We start from the raw sequence: 22,226 nt of genomic DNA, 5'->3' as shown, positions 1-22,226 counted from the left end.
AAATGAAATTAGTTACAGGAAGTATTTTACTTTAAACATTTTTTTTCAATTTGAATTGCAAAATCACCTATTTCCAGATTTATTACCGAATTTCTATCTTTATGAAAATAAAATTTGCCTTCATTTGATAATTGTTATCATGTGTTTAAGCCGCCATCCTTACCGTTAAATAAATCAGAGATAAAGATGTGGATAAAAGAAAAATAGATTTTTTTGTTTTAATCTGATAAGTTTTTGAAACTGCTGAGATGGATCATGTAAGGTACTTATTTGAATAACATGATGATTTTCAGCATTACTGTTGTGGATGATAAAGGAGAAGAGGCGGCTCCCATAGACGTGGCTATTGTCCTCTGTTCTGGTTGTAATGACCACGGGACATGCGATTACAACACCACACGGACGTCTAACAGTGATATGTTTAAATACGCGGCCTGTAACTGTACCATTGGATACTCAGGTTTGTTTCCTTAGCACATAGCATACAACTATTTAAGACAAAATGGTCATTTTGGTCAAGGATGATGTATATTGTTTTTATTCTTACATTTTGTTACTGTTATCCAAGATTTTCAGTGAATAAAAAGTAAATGCAGTTATATGAAGTTTTAAAAAACTATCACTAGATTCCTTTAAGGGTGTTGTTTACTCAGGGTTTGAGTTCTCGAATTCGGATTGTTATAAAGTTTAATGTCATGAGTAAAATTTGTTCTAAACACAAAAAGTATCTGTGAAATGAATTATTATTGACATAACATTCGATATTTCTACTTTATTATGGAAGTATGCCAAAACAAAAATAGACTTTTAGCCAAACAGAGGAAATTCGGAATAAATTTTGCAGATTTTGTTTTCTGCTAAAACCTTTTTGTAAGTACTCTAATATTAAAAGTTAAGATTTTATATTTTAGTCTATATAATTTTGTATATTTTCTGGTAGTTTTACCTCATTTATTCATTAAAATAACCGTATGGCATGAATTTGAAAAATATTGAAATATGCTAAAAAACGAGAAATTCACCATATCTCAAAATTTTGATCATTGACCTCATATAAATTATATGCCAACAGAACAAGATCAATATAAGTAGTTTAATACTATAAATGTTTTTGTATTATCATCATTCAATTTTTTGTAAAACTGGATCAAAAACGGGTAGGAATTTGAAAAGTGATAGAGGAAATTCGGACTGGAATATTTATAAAATTTATGAAGGAAAACTTAATGCTTTGTATGTATTTAGTGTCACTGCCATTCATAAATTGTATTTCATATTCAAAAGTGTTGAGCAATTTGTATTATTTTCACAATTAAGAAAATCTCAATCATAGTGTAAAATTTTAAGTGATTTTCCTTTAATTTTCCAAAAATATACAATGGCCATTAACTAAAAAAGTAGGTCATTGACCTACGTTTTTGAAAATGAAAAATAACACTACAATAAAAGGTCTATAACACACAATAGTTGAATTTTCATTATCATCAGTGGAATTTTTTTTCATTCTGAGTAAACGTCATCCTTAAGCATAATTCAAATTTATGGGAATAAACCAAAACAAAAATTTAAAATGTGACTGTATATATACAGGGCAGGACTGTGAGAACGACACCGATGGTTGTGCTGATTCTCCGTGTGCCCAGGGTAGAACTTGTGAGGATATCAAGCCTGAAGAAGAGGCAGTATTAGGGCGAGGATACAATTGTTCTGATTGTCCGGCGGGGTATATCATAAAGGATGAGAAATGTGAAGGTAATAAAAAATCTAAATATTTTCACGTTTTTTACTCAATACACATGTAGGAATATAAGTGATTATGATTTAAAATCCTTAAAACTGTAATGATATGTCAAAGATGAATAGACACTACTAAAATGCATTATTTACAATATTTTGTAGATATAAATGAATGTAACAGTACAACTACCAATGACTGCGACGAAGCCTCACAAAACTGTGTTAATACAGAGGGAAGTTTTGAATGCAACTGTAAAGATGGATTTAGGAAAGTAGGAGACAATTGTCAAGGTTAGATACAAATTTTAGTAAAAAAGTGAATGCACTCTCATTCATTTTAATCAAGGTTTAAGAAATACGATGTCATTATTGATTTTGTTCTCTAATAGATATCGATGAATGTACGGAGAGTACCTCTGGGTGTGAACAGCTCTGTTCTAACAGTGCAGGGTCTTTTGAATGCTCTTGTATCAGCGGATATACATTGAACAGTGACAACAAAACATGCACTGGTAAACATTCATTGCATTGAAAATTTTGCTTGCGTTATCAAACTAAAAACAACCAAATTTTGTTACAAAAAAACAATACACTCAATAATTTTTATCTTTGGTTATCTATTTCAAAGTAGCCTTTTAAGGAAATCTTACTGCATGAAGTAATGGATTTAAATTAATGATTAAAAAAACCCGTAACCGCTGTTGTTTTAGGAGAAAACAGTTGTCCAGGGTTAAATTGTGAATATGCATGTAATAACGAAACTGGTGCAGCGCCTGCATGCATATGCAAGACTGGATATAGATTGGTGAATAGCGAAAATTGCACAGGTAAGATGTTATTTTTATCTTCTGTTAATAAGCTGTTGGTTTAAAAAATTGATTAAATTCTAGTAACTTTCAGAATTAAATTTGCCATTAAAATTGGCAACAAATAATGTTTCAAGAAATTTAAAAAAAACATATTGCGCTTCATATGATATTTTTGACGGACCGTGACTTTAGTTAATTTTATTTCAATTTCACATGTGTTCTTATAACATTTTACCTCGTCTGCGGTATGCACGTATTGCTTTAATAGAAAAGGGTACCAGGTAAAAGAGTATCGAAACCCTTGAATAAAACACTACTTTTTAATATACTAACATACAATGTATTTTATTCTTAGATATTGATGAATGCGAGGTAGGAGGTGTGTGTTCGCAGAAATGTAATAATTCAATTGGATCCTACACATGTTCTTGTTTTTCCGGATATCAACTAAACGACGATAAAACAACATGTTCAGGTGCGTTATGTTGTTTTGCGGCGCTTAACAACAGAAATAATTTTTTACAGTATGATAAAGTAAATAAGTATTTTGACTTTTCTTCAAATAAATGACTTCTTAATGCACAATAAACTTATATTCAAATAATATTTGAACAGCTTGTGAACCTCCAAACTATGGCGTGAATTGCCAAAGCACATGCAATTGTGGTCAAGGTATGGATAGATGTGATCCAGTCACAGGATGTGTGTGCAAGACTGGTTGGGAAGGAAGTAATTGTGACGTGGACATCATTGAATGTACCGTAAATCCGACCATATGTGGGAGTGATAAAATATGTCAGAATCTGCAAGGATCGCATGCATGTAACTGTAGGGCTGGTTTTGCGAGAGATTCTAACGATAACTGCATAGGTATGAAATTTGCTATATATTTAAAGTATATGTACCTCACTACACCAAGACATACATTTTGAAGACACTTTAACTGTTAGAATCAGTCTAATAAGGTGACTTTTATCATAGCATAATGTTTAAATTATCGGTCTCGTAACTGCGTGTTCCTGAGAACCCACAGATCGCGAGTTCGAATCCGTCTTCAGCTGTTATGTTTATTGAATTGAAATGTTTTTAAATAATAATTTTCATCCAAATTGCATCTTTTTCATATATTTGACTTTTATATTCTTATTCATCATGCTATCTTTCATAATCAAGTATAATTTAATCAACGTTTTCCAAGTGTTGTTAGCCATTTTAATGGCTAAAATTGCTTTTGATAAAGTAATCTAATTTTTAACTACATAATGTTTTCACTTGTAATTAAGGTTTAGGTACAATATACATTGATATACAATATTAAAAATATAATGATGATTTGACCATAATATGACAATTTAAATAATAATAATATCATGATGAAGAAATCCTAAATGTTGTTTTATTTATATTCAAGATATTGATGAGTGTAACATAGTCACGTCAAACAATTGTTCTTCGTCAACTTCGACGTGTAAAAATAAAGATGGAGGATTTGTTTGCGAATGCAAATCTGGATATACAGCCAAAAATCTCTACGAATGTGAAGGTAAATAAAAATAATTATATTTTTAAAAATAAATTGCTATATTTGTATCAATTTTAAGTTGGAAAAACCTCGACTCATTCATTTTGAACTAAGTATGATCGTTGTTGACGAAAGTAACATAACTACGAAAAATTGATATCCTTCCAGACTTCAACGAATGCACAGCCGGAACTGACGGATGCAGCCAAAACTGTGTGAACGTAGACGGAGGTTTTAATTGCGAATGTGAATTTGGTTATACATTGGGCGACGACAGAAAAACGTGCATCAAAGGTATCTAATGCATCGGTTCCTCTTACTGTTGTTGATATCGACACAGAAAACCAAAGATAAACATGTGTATTGATTCCTTCATCATAATTTAAACCATAAATGTTTTTTTTGTTTCAGTACAAGACATTTGTTCCTTGTTTCCTCAATTGAACTGTACCTATGGTTGTAAAGCAAATAACTCACAAGGATCTTGTTTTTGTCCCGCTGGCTTTTTACTGAATGCACAGGACCAACAGTCTTGTCTTGGTATGTGGTACAGAGTCTAGATCCTACAGTTTGGTATGAGCTGCATGATTGTGTTTGGTTGGTAGTAGTCATTTGGCTTGCCATCTCAATGTCTACAATATATTTGGAAACTGTCAGATTTTCTGATTAGACGTTTAATATGGGGTTATCAAAATATGTACCAGAGTAAGAACACAATTTTAGAATCAAGAAAAAATAAACTGATTAGTTTGCAAGGTTTTTAAATTGATGTTAAATAATTATTTTACAGTATTTATCAGTGTTTTTACAAACATTCTTCATTTTATGCGACAAAACAATTAAATAAAACAGAAAAAGGTTTATTGATAGTATTATCTATACTACCATATTAAAATAATAGACTCGATTTTTTTGGCTTTAAAACCGAGAAATCGGATGAGTACTGTCTTTTGTTTTCTATATTTGTCATATATTCATCAAAGGAAATACGGGAGATAACTCTAACTCAGTGCATATAATATGAAAAATCCCAAGAGTTCCGAATGCCAACATAGTGTTTAAATTCAAAGCGAGGAAAAAATTTGGTGAAAAGTGATAAATTCTTCGATCATTAGTATGAATAAGTTTTTTAGATGAAAGGTATTTCCAGCCTCAAAATGATTTTTTGTGGATAATTTGACTGTTATTTTCAATGCAGCTTCATTTATTTTCTCCAAAATCGTTTCGGAGTTTTTGCTACATTACGGGTGTACATAACGGAGGCGTTTTAACTGTGGTTAAGGCCTGTCCCGAGATTTTTCAATTAGATTTTTCTAACTAGGCAGAGTGTATTGAAATTAATACATGTAGGCTTCAAGCTTGGTTATGTAAATGTCAACAATATGATGTGTCGATGTATATATTTCGTAAATGTCCGATATCATAATTATGTTACATGCCAACCCGTGCACGCACGGGTCACACTCTAGTGTGTACGAAAAATGATATAAATATAATTGCTTTCTGTCATCATTGTTTATTGGTTCATGAAGAAAAAAGATACAACATCATAAGTTATTTAATTCATCACGAGTTACTATTTTGTAAAAGTAATTTTTCAATGAAAGATAAAGATAGATGCAGACTGATTTAAATACTAGTATTAAGATAAATATTATCTTTATTTAAAATACATGTATAAACACGTTTGTTTACATTGAAATTGGATTGTTTAAATTTCAGATATTGATGAATGCAATGACGCCAGCTTGAATAAGTGTTCTTTTCCAAATCAATGTGTGAATGTTGATGGGTCATATAACTGTACATGCCCTGACTTTCATACCTTAGACAATGATGGACGAACGTGTAAAGGTAATACCAACTGTAAAACTCTTCCACCGTTTTGAATTTTTTTATACTTATAATAACAATAAAACAAATCATACAAAAATAAAGAAAATATCGCTTTCAGAATATAATACAAGAAATGAACTTTTAGCAAAGTATTTCCACTACCTTTCTTTAGAATGTGATGGGTTTTCGTATGGAAAGACTTGTGAAAACGCCTGCAACTGTGGGCAAGGTGCTTCCACGTGTGACAAAGAAAAAGGTTGTGTCTGTTTAGCTGGTTGGACAGGTGATAAATGTGACCTCGATAAGGACGAGTGTGCTGCCAGCAACCCATGTACTGGTGACCATCAAATATGTCAAAACAGCATCGGATCTTACAACTGTATTTGCGAAACAGGGTTCAATCATACTGGTGGAATTTGTATAGGTATGCATTTAACTACATATGATTGTACTGAATTTACATGTATGACAAAAATATATACATTAAAGGTCATTTCATAGTGATTCTATTGGGCAGCAATATTACTATTTAAATAAATAAATTTGAAATGGATGTAAAACATTAATAAATAGTTTGTCCCTGCGACAGAGAGATTATTTAAACCTCTATTATGTTTTCTCGGGTTGGATATTTGTTATCAAATTATTAAATTTTTAGAAAGTATTTCTTTTTTGTATTTGTGATAAAATGTAATGTTAAACGTTTAGTTACGCTGTGAAGTTCAAAACATTGAAATATATTCCTGCATGCTAGACTTACATACAACGCAATATTTCCTGCCAAAATTTAATTTTACACGATAAATCCTCGTTTATATTGGCATTTTTATAAAAAAATTTCAACATCTACAAAGAGGATGTATTGAAACTTTTTTTGTATTGAAACTCGTATAGTTTGTAGGGAAGTCAGCCTCAAGCAAAATAAACTAAAGCCTAATTAATTAACTGACGTGAAAAAAAACCCACATCTATATCAACAATAACTAAACATCTTTAAAAATAAGTTCAGTACTTTTAAAAAGTTTTATACAAAATCAGTAGTAATTTTAAGATGGGTAAATTTAATTTACTCAGATGCCTTGTTTTCGTGTCAACTATGCTTCAACGTGCAACTTATTTGCCCTTAAATGGACACATGATTAACATATTTCAAAAGTAATACACCTGCTTCTTATTCTTAACGTTTCGTGACACAAAATATTTGCCAGCTGTTTTTGGTAATGTAGTGTAAAAGTAATGTTGTCATTATTACTAAATTTGATATACATGTATAACAATAAATAAAGGATATACTGTAGATACCTAGACCAGTCACACCAAATTAACTGTCAATAAATTCAACTTCCTCTTTTTACAAGTACCGCCTTTTAGATGGTCTTGTACAAAATATTACTAGTCAAGATTGTCTCAGCATTTTGCAGCTTTGCCCTTTATCCTCATCGACGGAACGTCGAAATCGACACCGTAGAATATGTTTTATATAAACCATTTATGACGAGATTATATACTTGCCCGTAGAATCTCTTGAAAATAACATAAAAACTATGTTCACCTTCAACATATTAAATTTAAATATTAAATTTTCACAAAAATGCGATTATCAATACCATCCTATTGTACATGTTAAAGTACATTTATTTGGGACAACCCCCATGATAATCTATAAGTTGAAGTTTCAGAAAACTTTTCAGCTACAATAATGTCAGTTTACTAGTGCATATAATAAAAATAACGAGATTTTCTATCGTTATGATAATTTCTTCTACACAAAACGCCGCCCCTCAAACGATTTTGACGTAATATAATACACGTATTAGATATCGCAGACCATAGCTTTAAAAAATAGATATTGTACCTATTTTTACTACTCTTCATAAATAGCTTCAAAATATAAATAAGACAAAAATAAATGATTAAAGGATTGCCAAAATGCGCTTGTTATATTGGAAAATTGTCAACGAGTGTAGAACATGGATTAAAGATGTTAAAATTTGCTTTACTGTTTCTTTTATTTTGATATGTGAACAATCGTGTATGTATTTATTTCTGCAGATATCAATGAATGCGATAATTCACCATGCAGTCAAATTTGTACGAACACCGAGGGGAGTTACTCGTGTAGTTGTAACGACGGATTCCTTCTGTCCAATAACTCAGAATGTACGGATTATAACGAGTGCCTGGCACCAGTCCGTCCCTGTGATCAGCAATGCACCAACACAATAGGAAGTTACAAATGCTCCTGCAACGACGGATTCATTTTAAATATTACTACTAGAACAACGTGCTACGGTACATATAATTCATGCTAATATGCATACAAATGGCATGTTTACAGTTTGTTATTGTCCTTTTTATGGTTTTATATTATACAACTTCTATTGATAAAAATATCATATGGTTAAATTTTCATTTCAGCCAAAACGGAGTGCACAAATACGACATTTAACTGCTCACAGCAATGCGGAATCAATCTAGATAAGGAAGAGTACTGTTTTTGTAACTCTGGGTATTCCTTGAATGAAACCGACCAAATCAGCTGTTTAGGTAAATAGTGTTAAATTGCAGAATGGTAAAAATTAATCGCTGGCTTAGATAAGAATATATTGAATCATTAGTCGTTACAAGTCCAATATATCTTAGATGAATTCGGAATAATGAAATGGTACAAAAACAAATCTTTATTTTAGACAATGATGAATGTGCGACTAACCCGTGTTCTGACAACTGCACTGAAAATGCACCTGGTCAGGGATATACTTGCTCCTGTCCTCCGGGGAAAAAATTGGACATTGATCAGAGGACCTGCATTGGTAATTATCGTAAAGTTTACAATAATATTTAATGTGAAATCCTTGTATTGCAATTTCATGAAGTGTGATGAATAAGTCGTTCAACTAATACTTATGTGTAATACAATCATGTAGATAAGTATAAAATTCAAGAACTCAAGGAAAAGTCAGCATTCATTTTAACAGAACCATTTAGAAGGTTTATTACAATGTGAGTTGCAATAACTAAGAACCCTGTGTAACAATAATCAGGAAAACATGACATATCACAGCAAATGCATGCTTTAAAAATATTAATCTTTACCCATAAACACCATCTATTACATTTATAACTCGATTCGTTTTTTTAATTTGTAGACTGTGAAAATGGAAAATATGGAGACAACTGTGCCTCAAACTGTACTTGCCAGGCTGAAAACACTGACGTGTGTGACAAAGTATTAGGCAACTGCACATGCAAAAAGGGGTGGGAAGGATCAACCTGTACAGAAGATATTAATGAATGTGAAAATGCTACTATTTGTCAAGCTAACTCCTTATGTCAAAACACAAATGGATCCTATTCTTGTAACTGTGATGAGGGATATTCACTGGCTGCTGGAAAATGCGTCGGTATGTGTTTCTAATTGGTCACTTCATTTAAATTGTTTAAAGTCTAATAAATCATCAACAGTATAATACTTAAGACGATGATCTTAATAAATGTGACTGTTTTTATGTTTAATTTCAATACTATAAGGGTGCAAAACGCAGTGTTATATGTAACGTTATAAGGACGTTTTCAGATGAGGGGAAAGCAAAACTGACCCATATAAAGATAAATTGTAAAAACATGTTACATATATATCTATATAACAATAGAAAGATAAAATTGTGAAATTTTTAAATATTTAAGAATAATGCACATGTAACTTAATGCTAGAATTTATTTGGCACTCAAAACATGCGGAAAATAGACAAAAGGATGGCTCTAAATGCAGTACACCCATGCATTTTAGGCTCCCCTAAAAGCAGAATGCAACCAAATCAGCAATTTTAATATCTGTACATTTTCTAGAACAAGTCCTTAGGCATCGTTTGATAGTATTTTCAGGGAACATTCGCCAGCTTTTTAAAGAGCTATGTCACCCGCTAAAAAATTAATGAAATTCTGCATGTGTAAAATCCGGATGTTTTTGGAGTTACCTCCCTTTATTTTAGAGTCTCACAAAATTAATTTTTAACATTTTTCTACATACTTTTTTCATGTATTCGACAGAAAATCCACTATATTATGCAATTGAGAATTTAGAAAATTAATTTTCATGTATACCGCATAAAAATAGCAGGAAAATCCCTACCCATCATGCTTTTCCCCAAAGAAAACCCCCCTGGATTTTATACGAAACTGTGTTTAGCTACCTAAATGATTTTTAATGATAAATATTTAAAGAAAACATCAGTTTAAATATTATATTTAATGTTTTTAAAACCTCACCAGCAAAAGCCATATATTTTCAAACAGACCAAAATATTTGAAGTAAAAGATGTATATTTTTTAGGCATTTATGAAATTAAAAGCTTTAAGTGTAAACAACCTGAAAAATTGATTTTGAGTTGTTCATTTCGGTCTCTATAAGAAATAATTTTGATTTGCAGAAACATTTTAAAAGCATAAAAGCATTTTATTAGAATGCGTTTACATTTGCGTTTGCAATTGACACAGATTTTATAAAAAAATTTATAATAAATTCTATTTTCAGCGTACAAAAACTATGTTTGCAAGTGTTTTAAAAAAAACGTTACTTTCAATGAAAAGTAGAATATCTTACCAGCTAATGCATATATATTTCAGAGTGTGCTTTGAATACGTATGGTCTAGATTGTGCAAGTCAGTGTTCTTGTGATTTCACAAACACCAAGTCATGTGACACGAAAAATGGAACTTGTTACTGCAAAGTGGGATGGAAAGGAACTAATTGTACAGAAGACGTTTTGGAGTGTGCTAACGCGACTATCTGTGGTCCAAACGCTCTATGCTCGGAGACAAACGGATCCTATGTATGTAACTGCGACGTTGGCTTTAAAAAGGATGCTTCTGGGTCTTGTGTCGGTAAGGATTCATATATAAGTATATGTAGGAATTGAGCATATTTGCATTGAATATCAGTGCATTACCACTTTGTACTTTTTATATTATGTACATGGCCCTGTATTCTGTAACCGATTTTATGTATAATTGATGTTTAAGCAAATGTTTCCTTTTTTATGAAAAATATTGGGCACATGTTTTTGTCCTTGTAAAACTATCTAAACAAGTTGGAGTTGGTGTGATACACTATAAACTTAAGAAATTTTTTCTTCAAAGACTACTGCATATGGTCATGTTAATGTTATTGTACTCTTTCAACTTTAGATATTAACGAATGTACACTTGGAACTGACACTTGTGACACCAATGCTGAATGTACTAACACTGTTGGAAATTTCACGTGTTCTTGTAAAACTGGATTTAGTGGAGATGGTTATTCCTGTTCAGGTAGATACTTTCCAATATTTTGTATTTATTTTGAATGTTTATCTAATACTAGTAACTGAAATTGTTTTATTTTTTCCAAAACAATTACAAATTGACAATTCTACATATACATGTTGTGATTTTCTATCCAATCAGTGATCTGGTCTGTCACTTACATGTATATCAGAATTAAGTTTTATTTTGATTCTCTGTCTTCTTATATGCTTATATAAGTAAAACTTTATTGTAAACAACATTGTAAATTTATCTGTTTTAAATTAGAGAAATATTTATTTACATTGGTACATGTAATTGATGATTTTCAGCTTGTAATAGTACACATTATGGTGTTGACTGTTCCTCTCGGTGCATGTGCATTGAGGATAATACAGCAGACTGTAATGACGTCACTGGACAGTGTAATTGCAAAGCAACATGGAATGGAACAAACTGTGACGTAGATGTCGATGAATGTGTGTTAGGGACAGATGACTGCAACTCTTCAATTGAGATCTGTGTTAACAGAGATGGCGGGTGGAATTGTTCCTGCCGATATGGATCAGCAAATGGAGTTTGCAATGGTATGATTATTTTATTGAGATTATCAACCTGTAGGGTGTGCTAGTTTATTAAATATCTGAAAATATTTTGAAACATCGTTCTCTTAAACTAACAAAACTAATGATAAATTGAGACATTTTCAGGCACCGTGATGTTCTTTAACATTAACAGTGTGAATGTCATTTTAAAAGCAAGCATGTCCATCTTGATCTTCCAACAGCATTGCATGTTAAACGTGCAAAATAATATTAAGTTAATGTACGGTTACTACTCTACATGCATGACGCTTATTAATATTAATCAATTACAAATAACATAGACTTGAAAATGGTTGATTAATCTTTGATTGATGCATGTCAGCTTATATAACTATTCAATGAAACCCCAAAACAGCCATGACAACAACAGCAAATCCTGAAACGACAACCGAAAGCACAGAAACGAGTACAGATGTTACTCAGTCAGTGGATAGTACTACATCAAGTTCGCAAAGTAATCCAACAACTACTGGAGGTAGTACTGAGTCAACAACCCAAAGTACACAGAGTACTCAGTCAGTGGGCAGTACCATGACAAGTGCTGTAACAACTACAGTGGGTAGTGCAAGTACTACAAGAGGTAGAGGAAAAGCACAGCAAGACAGTCATATTTCATTTTGCCATATTATATATTGAATAACAAAACACTGTATTGTTTTGATTACACTTAAAATATATAACATCTTTTAAATAGCTTTAATAAAACATCAGATTTTCAGTTTAAAACATCACTGCTTTTGTATAGTTTTCAAATATCAAAACATATACATATATGTATTTAAACTGCACGGCTTTCAAAGTTAACTGCAAGTTCTCACTAATATTTATATATAAATGATACAGGTCAGATTTGTTTTCCTATAAGTAAAAGTTAAACAGCAACTCTTCAAACGACTAAATAGAAAGAACGAGTACTTTTTCAACCGTTATAAGTAAAAATTCAACTCAAACACTCATTGACAGTTTTTCTGAAAGTACAGAGAACGGCACAAAGCTAGACATGAACGTCACAGAAATCATGGTCAACAGAACGTAATACCGGTTTTTTTTTCAGACCAGCTTATTTAACACGGAGGTAGTGAAAAGATGGTTGATACATAAAAACGTTTTTGATTGATGAAAACCATATCAAATTGAAACGTCATAAAGTAGTCGGTCAGTAGTAAGTAATACGGATAGTACCATAACTATTCCAACAACAAAAGGATGTGGTGAAAACACTACAAGAGGTAGAGGAAAACACATCAGGACTATCGCAATTGCTACAATGAATAAAACGAGAAGTTATTACAGTGCATTCCACATAATTAACGTCGGTTTAAAAAGTGTAACAAAATTCTTTCATAACACTGCTTCTTATAATAATGAATATACATGTATGCAATGAATATTCAGAGTTAGATTTCATTTCAAATACATACATGTATACATGTATTGTTTACAATGAATATTTTTCTAATGGGCAATTTTTATAAAACAATATTTCCTCAAAACTCAGTTCTTACAAATGTATCGAAGACAGTTGTGCTGAATAATAAGCAAAAATACTTTGCATTCTTATAGAATGAGCAAATTTTACAAAAGTATGTAATTGTTATGTTTGATGCGAGGTGGCTAGTACGGCATTACTTTTATATTTGATAAACAATAGAATTTATGTAATATTTAAATGGATGTGAAGTTGTAGCTCTCTGTTCAAGACCAAAGAGCTACATAGCCTCACAATTGTACTACTGTCTTGCACGCACGCTTTGATGTGTGAAAAACAACTAATACATTGTATTTTCATTCCATTAATCCAGTTGGCTGTAACAACACACATTTTGGAATTGGCTGCGATCAAACGTGTCCATGTAATACTACAAACACCTTAGATTGTAATGATAACGATGGTACCTGTACTTGCCTTCCTACCTGGTCCGGAACGGATTGCACAATTGACGTAGATGAGTGTATTACCAATAGCAGCGCCTGTAACGCTACTACTGAAAAGTGTGTGAACAACGATGGTGGATTTAGCTGTGTCTGTCTGTATGGAAATAGCAGTACCGGCTGTATAGGTATTATTAAATTTTGTTGTAGAGATTTTTTATTTACCAATCATTAATGGACAATTGTGAAATAACATTCATGTAATGAATCCTATAAAATGCAATTAAATTATATTCCATAGATTTCATTACTTTAGAAAAATGTGCATTATCATCATCATGATCATGACTTCTTTTATTAAATGCGTTTTGTATATTTTAAAGGAACACATGCTATAAAAAGTTGTAAGTTAAATTAGTTTTGTAATTAGCTGTGATAACGTGGTTCACTTTATACATTTTATCTGACATTTCGAAGAGGGAGTTTCAATTCCAAACGATCTCCGCGATGCTTCAAAAAATATTTTAGTTCATCTGATTTGGTCTAAAAAGACCTTTTTTTATTTAAATTAGACTTCCTTAAAATAAATTTTTAATTCACAATGAACAAACTAAACCTATACAAACCAACACCAGACAAATTCACTAGCATGTTTTAATGCGTCTTTTCTGTAACAGGCTTGACAGGTCTTGTTTGATTTTATGGGAATTACATATACAACTGGAGCTTAGAATGGCCTGATTGAGTAAAAATCAGTGTAAATTAGCAGTGATACCCTTTTTTTCGATAAACATCGTATAAAAAAGTGCTTAAAGCAAAAATTTATATTGATCACGTTTAAAACGCAAGCGCTGCAGATGTGAGGTTGATATTACGGATGCTAACCGAAATTTGGTCATATATAATTTTGGATTTTTTTTATATTGTACACAACAACATTTTTAACAGAGGAAAGTAATGCCAATGACTAGCTTATTAATATAAACTACACCAAATTTCATTCACAATTACGGAGATCCTATGAAGTTTACCCCCCCCCCTTCTCCCCCTGAAAAAACCCCAAGGAAAACAACAAAAGAAACAAGCAAACAAAAACAATTCAAAACTATTGCAAAACAGACACCGAGTTAGATGCTTTGATATTGCAGATTTCAATATTATTTATTTTTTTATTACATTATTTCATACAATATGGCTGGATGATTTATTTAATTACATTTTGTTATATTTACTTCTTTTAGAAAAAGTACCTGCATATGTACCAGGTGAGTATAAGATATTCTAAGAATACATTTCATAACATGCAATTAAATCTGGACTGAACATAGTATTTATTTTGTCTCCCAAACGACATTTTGTTTTACAGAATCGACTGAAGTAAAACTTGGAGTAGTTTTGACTTTCCCAAATGACATACCACTTTCTGACTATGAGAATGTTAAGCAATCGATGAATAGATCGGTAAGATAATGTCCCGGTGATGATTTTGTTACTGAGCTTCTTTCAAGTTTTTTCACTTATGTGGATTAAATGTGGATTATAATACTTCTGTATTATTTAACAGCTTGACGCTTTTTACAAAGACAGAATTGCTGGATTTATTAAAGTGATAATCCTTGTCATCAGGTATTAGATTTTGTCAGTCTTTTTAAAAATTTAATGGACAATGAATTTGTATGATGAACCTATTTCATTTTTTTATGCAAATAAATGCAAATATAGCATTTCTTTTTATATTCTATAACAACATCAGATGTAAATGCAACATCGTATCATATTTTATAACAGGAGAGGAAGTACAATTGTTGAACACGAAGTTGTAGCAGACAAATCAGAAGAAGCAAACCAAGATCTTGTGAAATCTGTGTTAAGTTTGACCAAAGGAGAAAGCAAAATCACGTATGAAAATACACCGCTTACTGTATCATCAGTAGCAGTAAATGACGCATCTGGAAACCCTAAAGGCATGTTAATTATACAAATCACAATAATATCAATACGGTGATACATTTCATTTGAAAAGTAATTAAATAACCAAGACTAGCTGTCTATAAATAAACGATAGTTCATCTCACCGCTTTTTTCTGTTAGCAGTAAATGCAAAGAACTAGTGAAGGCATTCTCGATATCAATAATGTTTTTGAATGAGAGACTTGATCATAAATAAAAATGATTTACATTATTTATCTTCAGTTATCACAAACACATCTTCGAAATGTGACCTGTATGTTATCAACAATCCGTGTGGGGAAAATGAGAAATGTGTTGAAGACAATGCCAGGGCTTATTGCACGTATGTTCTTTTTTGCTAATAGATCCTTATTTACTTATTAACATGTTAAATCAAAACTTGTTTGATGAATTTGTAAGGTGTTCTTAAATGAATCTTATTTTTAAAAAGTTAGAAATTTATAATGATAGATGTCTACTTTCGCACTTTTATACTTATTATTATTGTCATTTTTTGTTTATAGAGGAATTGTGGATTCGAGTAAGTATACTTTTCTTCATAAAATATTCATTAAAAAAAACAAAATCTTTTTTAACATAACCTTCTAAATTTCTAATTAAAGAAAAAAAATTGTAATTGCAATTTTCTAATAATAGTGTTACAAAATCATATGAAAGAGATTTTTTCAATACTGGTGATCGACCTCTCATTTAGATAAGATTTCTATGAAAGAATGTATGAAAAGATTTTGCTGGGAATTCTCTTTTGTTCTTTCCGACTTTCCGTCAGCCCATCACTTGTCAGGAGTATATCTTTTTCTCCCTTTGGTCCAATCTAGCTTATACTTGACCCACAGGGTGTCTTTGATAAGAGGGCGTGAAATGATCTTTGATATTGTTGTAGGTTAAGGGTCAGAGTCAAATTATACATATACTACTCATTCCTCCACCCCCACCCCATAAAGAATATATACTCTCCCCTTAGCCCTGTCTGGCTCATACTTTGCATAAACAGTGCTTTAAGGTAAAGCGGCAAAGGTCAAGGCCCTATCAGACCAGAGCTTAAATAATTTTCCCTTAGTCCTAACTAGCTCATACTTTACGTCCACTGAGCGTTTGGATAAAGGATCTGCAACGACTTTGAACCAAGTCTATGTTTCAAGATCTTTCAATGTCGTCGTGGTCACGTGGTATGGTCAGGGTGTAGTGCGAGAAAAAGAGCTCCGCTGTTTTTATTTAATAATTCATACAAATTACGCTTCACAAACTATTTTGAGTGCACAGTGTGGACTATACTGGAGTACGAACGACTGGACAGCCGTTTAAAGTGTGTTCGAGTGGAAATATTGAGGTATTTACTAATTTTCCTGCACGAATAGATTGTCGTTTCAAAATGTCGACAGAGACCCCGATGAGCTTAAGGAGACCGGAAAAAAAAACTGACAAAAAAACATTGGACAACCCTTTGAAAACATCCGAAAAAAGGTACGTGCAGTTGAATTTAAATTCAGCATCGACTTCTATTAAAAATTCAGTGGTATCAGATAAACAACCTCAAAAAAAGAAACGATCAAGTAGTTCAGACATAGATACCCTTAATGGAACCCCAGATTTGACCAGGGACTTGAACAATATTCAACAAAGCCTGCTCGAAATTCGTCAAACAATGGTAAACAAATCTGAGTTAAAAGATATTGTGAAATCTGTCATTGCCGAAGTGAAAAGTGAGTTAAAGGATGAAATAAAAAAAGAAGTTTTGGCAGAAGTTAGTAGAGATTTAAAAACAACTTGAAATCAGAAATAACGGATTCGGTCAGGGAAAATTTCGATCTAAAAAAACCAAAGAATTTGAATGTCAAGTAAAAGAAGTGTCAGATGGTTTCAATCTGGATTTCGACACTTTACGCGAAAAATTACATGAACAGAATAAGGAACTCAGATCTTTGAAAGAAACTATTAAAGAGTGCGAAGAAATTTCAGTAGACGCCTTAAAACTGGCGAACCAAAACCTCCAATATTCCCAGAAAATAACATAAAGTTCATGGGTTGGAAAGAACAAAAAGACGAAAATCTTAGGATGGATCTATGTATCATTCTGAAAGAAAAGGCCGGTGTAGCTCTAGACCCCAACGATGTGCTGGAGATACACAGATTGCCTCAAGGGAATCGCGGTGGGATAAGACCGGTGATTGCAAAATTTAAGTCCACAGAAGTTAAGGTCAAAGTCATCAAAAACCGATCAAAAGAAGAAATCAAAAAATGTTTCACCATGTACGACCACATAACCCCAATGAACGCAAAACTAATTCACGATTTGAACAAGAACCCACAAATTCAATCCGCATGGTTGTACAATGGAAAAGTTTTCGCTCTTGATAAAGACAATAAAAGGCATAGATTTGACATATTTGACAATGTGAACATGAAGGTGAAGCATTAAATATCAGCGATGTGCCAGCGGAGCCTTGTGTGAAGACATTTCGATCGGGATCGATTTTGGGTGACCGGGATCGGAATGCACATAAAATCTTGTAACTTTCGTTTTTGCGTGTGTAACTTTCGTTTTTGTGTATGGAAGTGTGTGAAATGGCGATGTGTGAGTTTGGGTGAAAGAATAATTTTTGAAAAGGTACTTAGGATATGTTGTTGTTTACATAAGTTATCTTATTACTTTTTATTTCTTTTTGATGTAACAATAAATGGCTGATTTGATAAAAATAGCATCAGTGAATTGTCAAGGTTTACATACATCTTCGAAAAGGCAAGACGTACTAAATTTTTTCAAGAAACAAGGGTATTCAATATTATGCTTACAGGATACACACTTTACATCTGAAATTGAACCATTTATTGAAACGCAGTGGGGATATAAATGTATATTCAATTCATTTCGGTCGAACTCAAGAGGTGTCTGTCTTCTTTTTAACAATAATTTTGAATTTAAAATACACAATGAAATTAAAGATAATGAAGGAAATCTTTTAGCGATTGATATAACCATCGAGGAGAATCGTGTTACTATTATTAACATATATGGTCCAAATTATGACAGTCCATGTTTTTACGAAGAAGTCCGTGATATTTTTTTGAACCTAGATAATGACTATTTTATACTTTGTGGAGATTTTAACCTTGCTTTAAATCCTGTGTTGGATACAGAAAACTATATCAATGTTAATAACCCAAAAGCAAGGGACAAGGTTCTTGAACTGATGAAGGATTTACAATTAGTTGATTACTACAGGATTCTAAATCCAAGCAAAAAAATATTTACTTGGAGAAAAAGAAATCCTCTAAAACAAGGCCGACTTGATTATATACTAATATCTGAAAGCCTGTCAAACATGGTAGAAACAATTTCTATTAAACCTGGTTATAGATCAGATCACTCTGCAGTACTTTTGGAGTTAAAATTCAATAAATTTGTAAGAGGCCGTGGGCTATGGAAGTTTAATAACAGTCTTCTGACAGATAAAACTTACATTGAAAAGGTTAAACAAACTATTCATAAAGTCCAAGATCAATATCTACATGATGATGATATAAATCACAGTATTTTTCTGGAAGTTTTACTTATGGAGATCCGTAGTATTACAATTTCATATTCTTCATTTAAGAAGAAAGAAAGAGATAAAATTGAAATTACCTTACTGAAAGATATTGAGAATATTGAGTCACAGTCTGATATTGATTTTGAGCTTTTGCATGAAAAAAAGTCTGAACTTGAAAAAGTTCGAAAAGAAAAGTTACAAGGTCATATTATAAGATCCCGGGCTAAGTGGGTAGAAGAAGGAGAGAAACCAAGCAAATATTTTTGCTCACTAGAGTCTCGGAACTTTCTAAATAAAACTATTAAAAAAGTTGAAACACACAACAATAACACTATATATGATCAAAGCAGTATCCTTCATCAGGTCAAAACTTTTTATGAATCTCTTTTTTCTTGTAAAGACTCAGATCTTCTAGATATTAATCTTGAAGATATAATAAAAACTGACATTCCAAGGTTAGATACATCCACTTCAATATCCCTTGAAGGCGATATATCGGAAAGTGAGATTTATAATGTGTTGAAAAATATGAAAAATAACAAATCTCCAGGGAGTGATGGTTTTACTGTTGAATTTTTTAAGTTTTTCTGGAAGGATTTCAAACATTACATTGTGTCTGCGGTTAACCATATTTTTGTTAAAAAAGAGCTCCCTATATCTCAAAGGCTAGGAATTATTACATGTCTACCAAAAGGGGACAAACCCAGACAATATTTGAAAAACTGGCGTCCAATTACCTTGTTGAATGTACTATACAAATTAATATCAGAATGTCTCAGTTATAGAATTAAAACTGTTTTAAATTATTTGATATCAGAAACTCAATCTGGTTTCATAAAAAGTCGTTATATAGGAGAAAATACCAGATTTGTTTATGATCTAATGTCTTTTACTGAAACAAAAAATTTACCTGGTTTACTTGTGCTTATAGACTTTGAGAAAGCTTTTGATTCCATATCTTGGAAGTTTATTTATAAAGTTTTAGAATATTTGGGTTTTAGGGAAAATATGATTACATGGATTAAAATTTTAAATACACGGATCAAAGCATCAATCTTGCAGTGTGGTTTCCTTTCAGAACAAATTGATATAAATAGAGGATGTAGACAGGGGGATCCTATTGCTCCATATTTATTTATTCTATGTGCAGAAATTTTAGCAATTCTAATAAAACAAAATACAAATATCAAAGGTATTGTGGTTAATAGTAAGGAACATAAGATTATCCAATATGCAGATGACACAACTTTAGTACTTGATGGTTCACCAAATTCACTTTTTGCTGCACTTGACACTGTAGATTTTTTTTCTACTTTCTCAGGACTAAATATCAACAGCTTGAAAACAAAAATTGTTTGGATTGGTGCTAAAAAATTTTCTAAGCAAGTATATCACCATACTAGATGGAAACTAGTGTGGGGATGTACAACATTTAGTTTATTGGGAATAGAATTTTCTGTAGATTTGGAAAAAATAGTTAACTTAAATTATGATATCCAAATACCAAAAATTAAAGCTATGATACAACAGTGGAACAGGAGAATACTCACTCCCATTGGTCGAGTCACTGTAGCCAAAACATTACTTTATCCAAAGCTTAATCATCTTTTTATATCTCTCCCAAACCCGGGTAAAGAAACATTATCTTTTTTAAGTAATCTTTTCTATGAATTTATATGGAATTCAAAGATTGACAAAGTGAAGAGACAAATTATCACCCAAGATTATTTAAAAGGGGGATTTAAAATGCTAGAAATTAACAATTTTTTAAAGTCATTAAAATGCTCCTGGATTAGGAGACTTTTTAAAGATAAGAAACCATGGATGGACATCTTTTTTGAAATCCATGGCAATGAGGTTACAAAAAATATGCTTGATTTTGGTGACAAATATATGCATAATATTGTGAAACATAGTATTGTTTTCTGGAAAGATGTATTTCAGTCATACTTAACAATATTTCAAGCTTCGGATAACATAATATTTAAGCAAAAATTATTTTCTATGCCAGTTTGGTACAATACAAATATATGTGTTGGTAATGAAACAATTTATGTCAAATTGTGGTATGAACATGGTGTAAAAATAGTTAGTGACTTTTTGAATAATGATGGAACTTTTTTATCACAACATGATTTTGAAAAGCAATTTAGCTTGACAAATATTTGTACCATGCAATTTAATAGTGTTATCAGTGCAATATCTAAGTTTCTCAAGACCATGTCAGTTAATAGATCTGATGTGAGTAAAGATTTTTCACCATTTATTCCTTTTTATTTTGAATATATACTGTTGAATGAAAAATGTTCCAAAGTTTTGTATCAACTCATTAATAGTAAAGATATTGTTCCAAAGGCAATTCAAAAATGGAACACTGAACTATCACTTCACTTAGATATAAATGATTCTGTGAAAGATTTTTTTAAAATTTGTTTTAAGACAACAACTGATACTTCAATACAGTGGCTACAATACAGAATTCTTCACAGAATTCTTCCAACAAACTATTATTTAAAAAAGATTAATGTTATTTCATATGATGTATGTACTTTTTGTAAGGAAAATGTGGAAACAATTCAGCACGTATTTATGACATGTTCAGAAATACTTCCTATATGGAATAATCTTAGTATGTACATTTATAGGAAAACTTCAAATAGAATTGGCTTTAATGTTAAAAATGTACTATTTGGTGAACTTCCTTTCAATGGTTACAACAAAGTAGTTAATTTTATAATTCTGTACTCCAAGCAATACATTTTTAATTGTTCAAAACAAGACAAAAAACCTGACATTGTTGGAATGTTACATCATCTGTCATTCAAATATAAAGTTGAAAAATATATAGCTATCAAATCATGTGAGATTACAAAATTTAATAAACTCTTGGTAAATTGGAAAAACATATTTGAGATATAATTTTTAAACATGGTAAACAACTGTACTATTTATGTTTGTATATGTGCGTTTATATATATATATATATCCTTTATGTTTGCTCTTGAAGAGAAGGCAGTATGTAAGAGAGAGAAAGAGTGTGAAAGTTAGAATGCCAAAAAAA

General features: G+C 31.5%; 1 protein-coding gene across 1 annotated transcript in view; it reads left to right on the top strand.

Moving 5' to 3' along the window:
* LOC128186545 (uncharacterized) overlaps window positions 1-22,226 on the top strand; it is a 66,179-nt gene that overhangs the window by 41,218 nt on the left and 2,735 nt on the right. The window contains exons 51-77 of the mRNA XM_052856368.1: window positions 294-460; window positions 1,591-1,752; window positions 1,900-2,028; window positions 2,127-2,249; window positions 2,448-2,564; window positions 2,902-3,021; window positions 3,162-3,416; window positions 3,958-4,089; window positions 4,237-4,362; window positions 4,480-4,608; window positions 5,791-5,922; window positions 6,077-6,328; window positions 7,957-8,196; window positions 8,323-8,451; window positions 8,595-8,717; window positions 9,054-9,308; window positions 10,531-10,788; window positions 11,092-11,214; window positions 11,520-11,774; window positions 12,148-12,372; window positions 13,595-13,852; window positions 14,906-14,929; window positions 15,031-15,125; window positions 15,229-15,290; window positions 15,453-15,628; window positions 15,858-15,957; window positions 16,139-16,155. Coding sequence (XP_052712328.1) covers window positions 294-460; window positions 1,591-1,752; window positions 1,900-2,028; window positions 2,127-2,249; window positions 2,448-2,564; window positions 2,902-3,021; window positions 3,162-3,416; window positions 3,958-4,089; window positions 4,237-4,362; window positions 4,480-4,608; window positions 5,791-5,922; window positions 6,077-6,328; window positions 7,957-8,196; window positions 8,323-8,451; window positions 8,595-8,717; window positions 9,054-9,308; window positions 10,531-10,788; window positions 11,092-11,214; window positions 11,520-11,774; window positions 12,148-12,372; window positions 13,595-13,852; window positions 14,906-14,929; window positions 15,031-15,125; window positions 15,229-15,290; window positions 15,453-15,628; window positions 15,858-15,957; window positions 16,139-16,155 — 4,184 coding nt within the window. The remainder of the gene's footprint in view (window positions 1-293; window positions 461-1,590; window positions 1,753-1,899; window positions 2,029-2,126; window positions 2,250-2,447; window positions 2,565-2,901; window positions 3,022-3,161; window positions 3,417-3,957; window positions 4,090-4,236; window positions 4,363-4,479; window positions 4,609-5,790; window positions 5,923-6,076; window positions 6,329-7,956; window positions 8,197-8,322; window positions 8,452-8,594; window positions 8,718-9,053; window positions 9,309-10,530; window positions 10,789-11,091; window positions 11,215-11,519; window positions 11,775-12,147; window positions 12,373-13,594; window positions 13,853-14,905; window positions 14,930-15,030; window positions 15,126-15,228; window positions 15,291-15,452; window positions 15,629-15,857; window positions 15,958-16,138; window positions 16,156-22,226) is intronic.

The sequence above is a fragment of the Crassostrea angulata genome, chromosome 1 (assembly GCF_025612915.1).
Source record: "Crassostrea angulata isolate pt1a10 chromosome 1, ASM2561291v2, whole genome shotgun sequence".
NCBI lineage: Eukaryota > Metazoa > Mollusca > Bivalvia > Ostreida > Ostreidae > Magallana > Magallana angulata.
The sequence above is the reverse complement of the archived record's forward strand: the minus strand, read 5'-3'. Positions and strand labels throughout refer to the sequence as shown.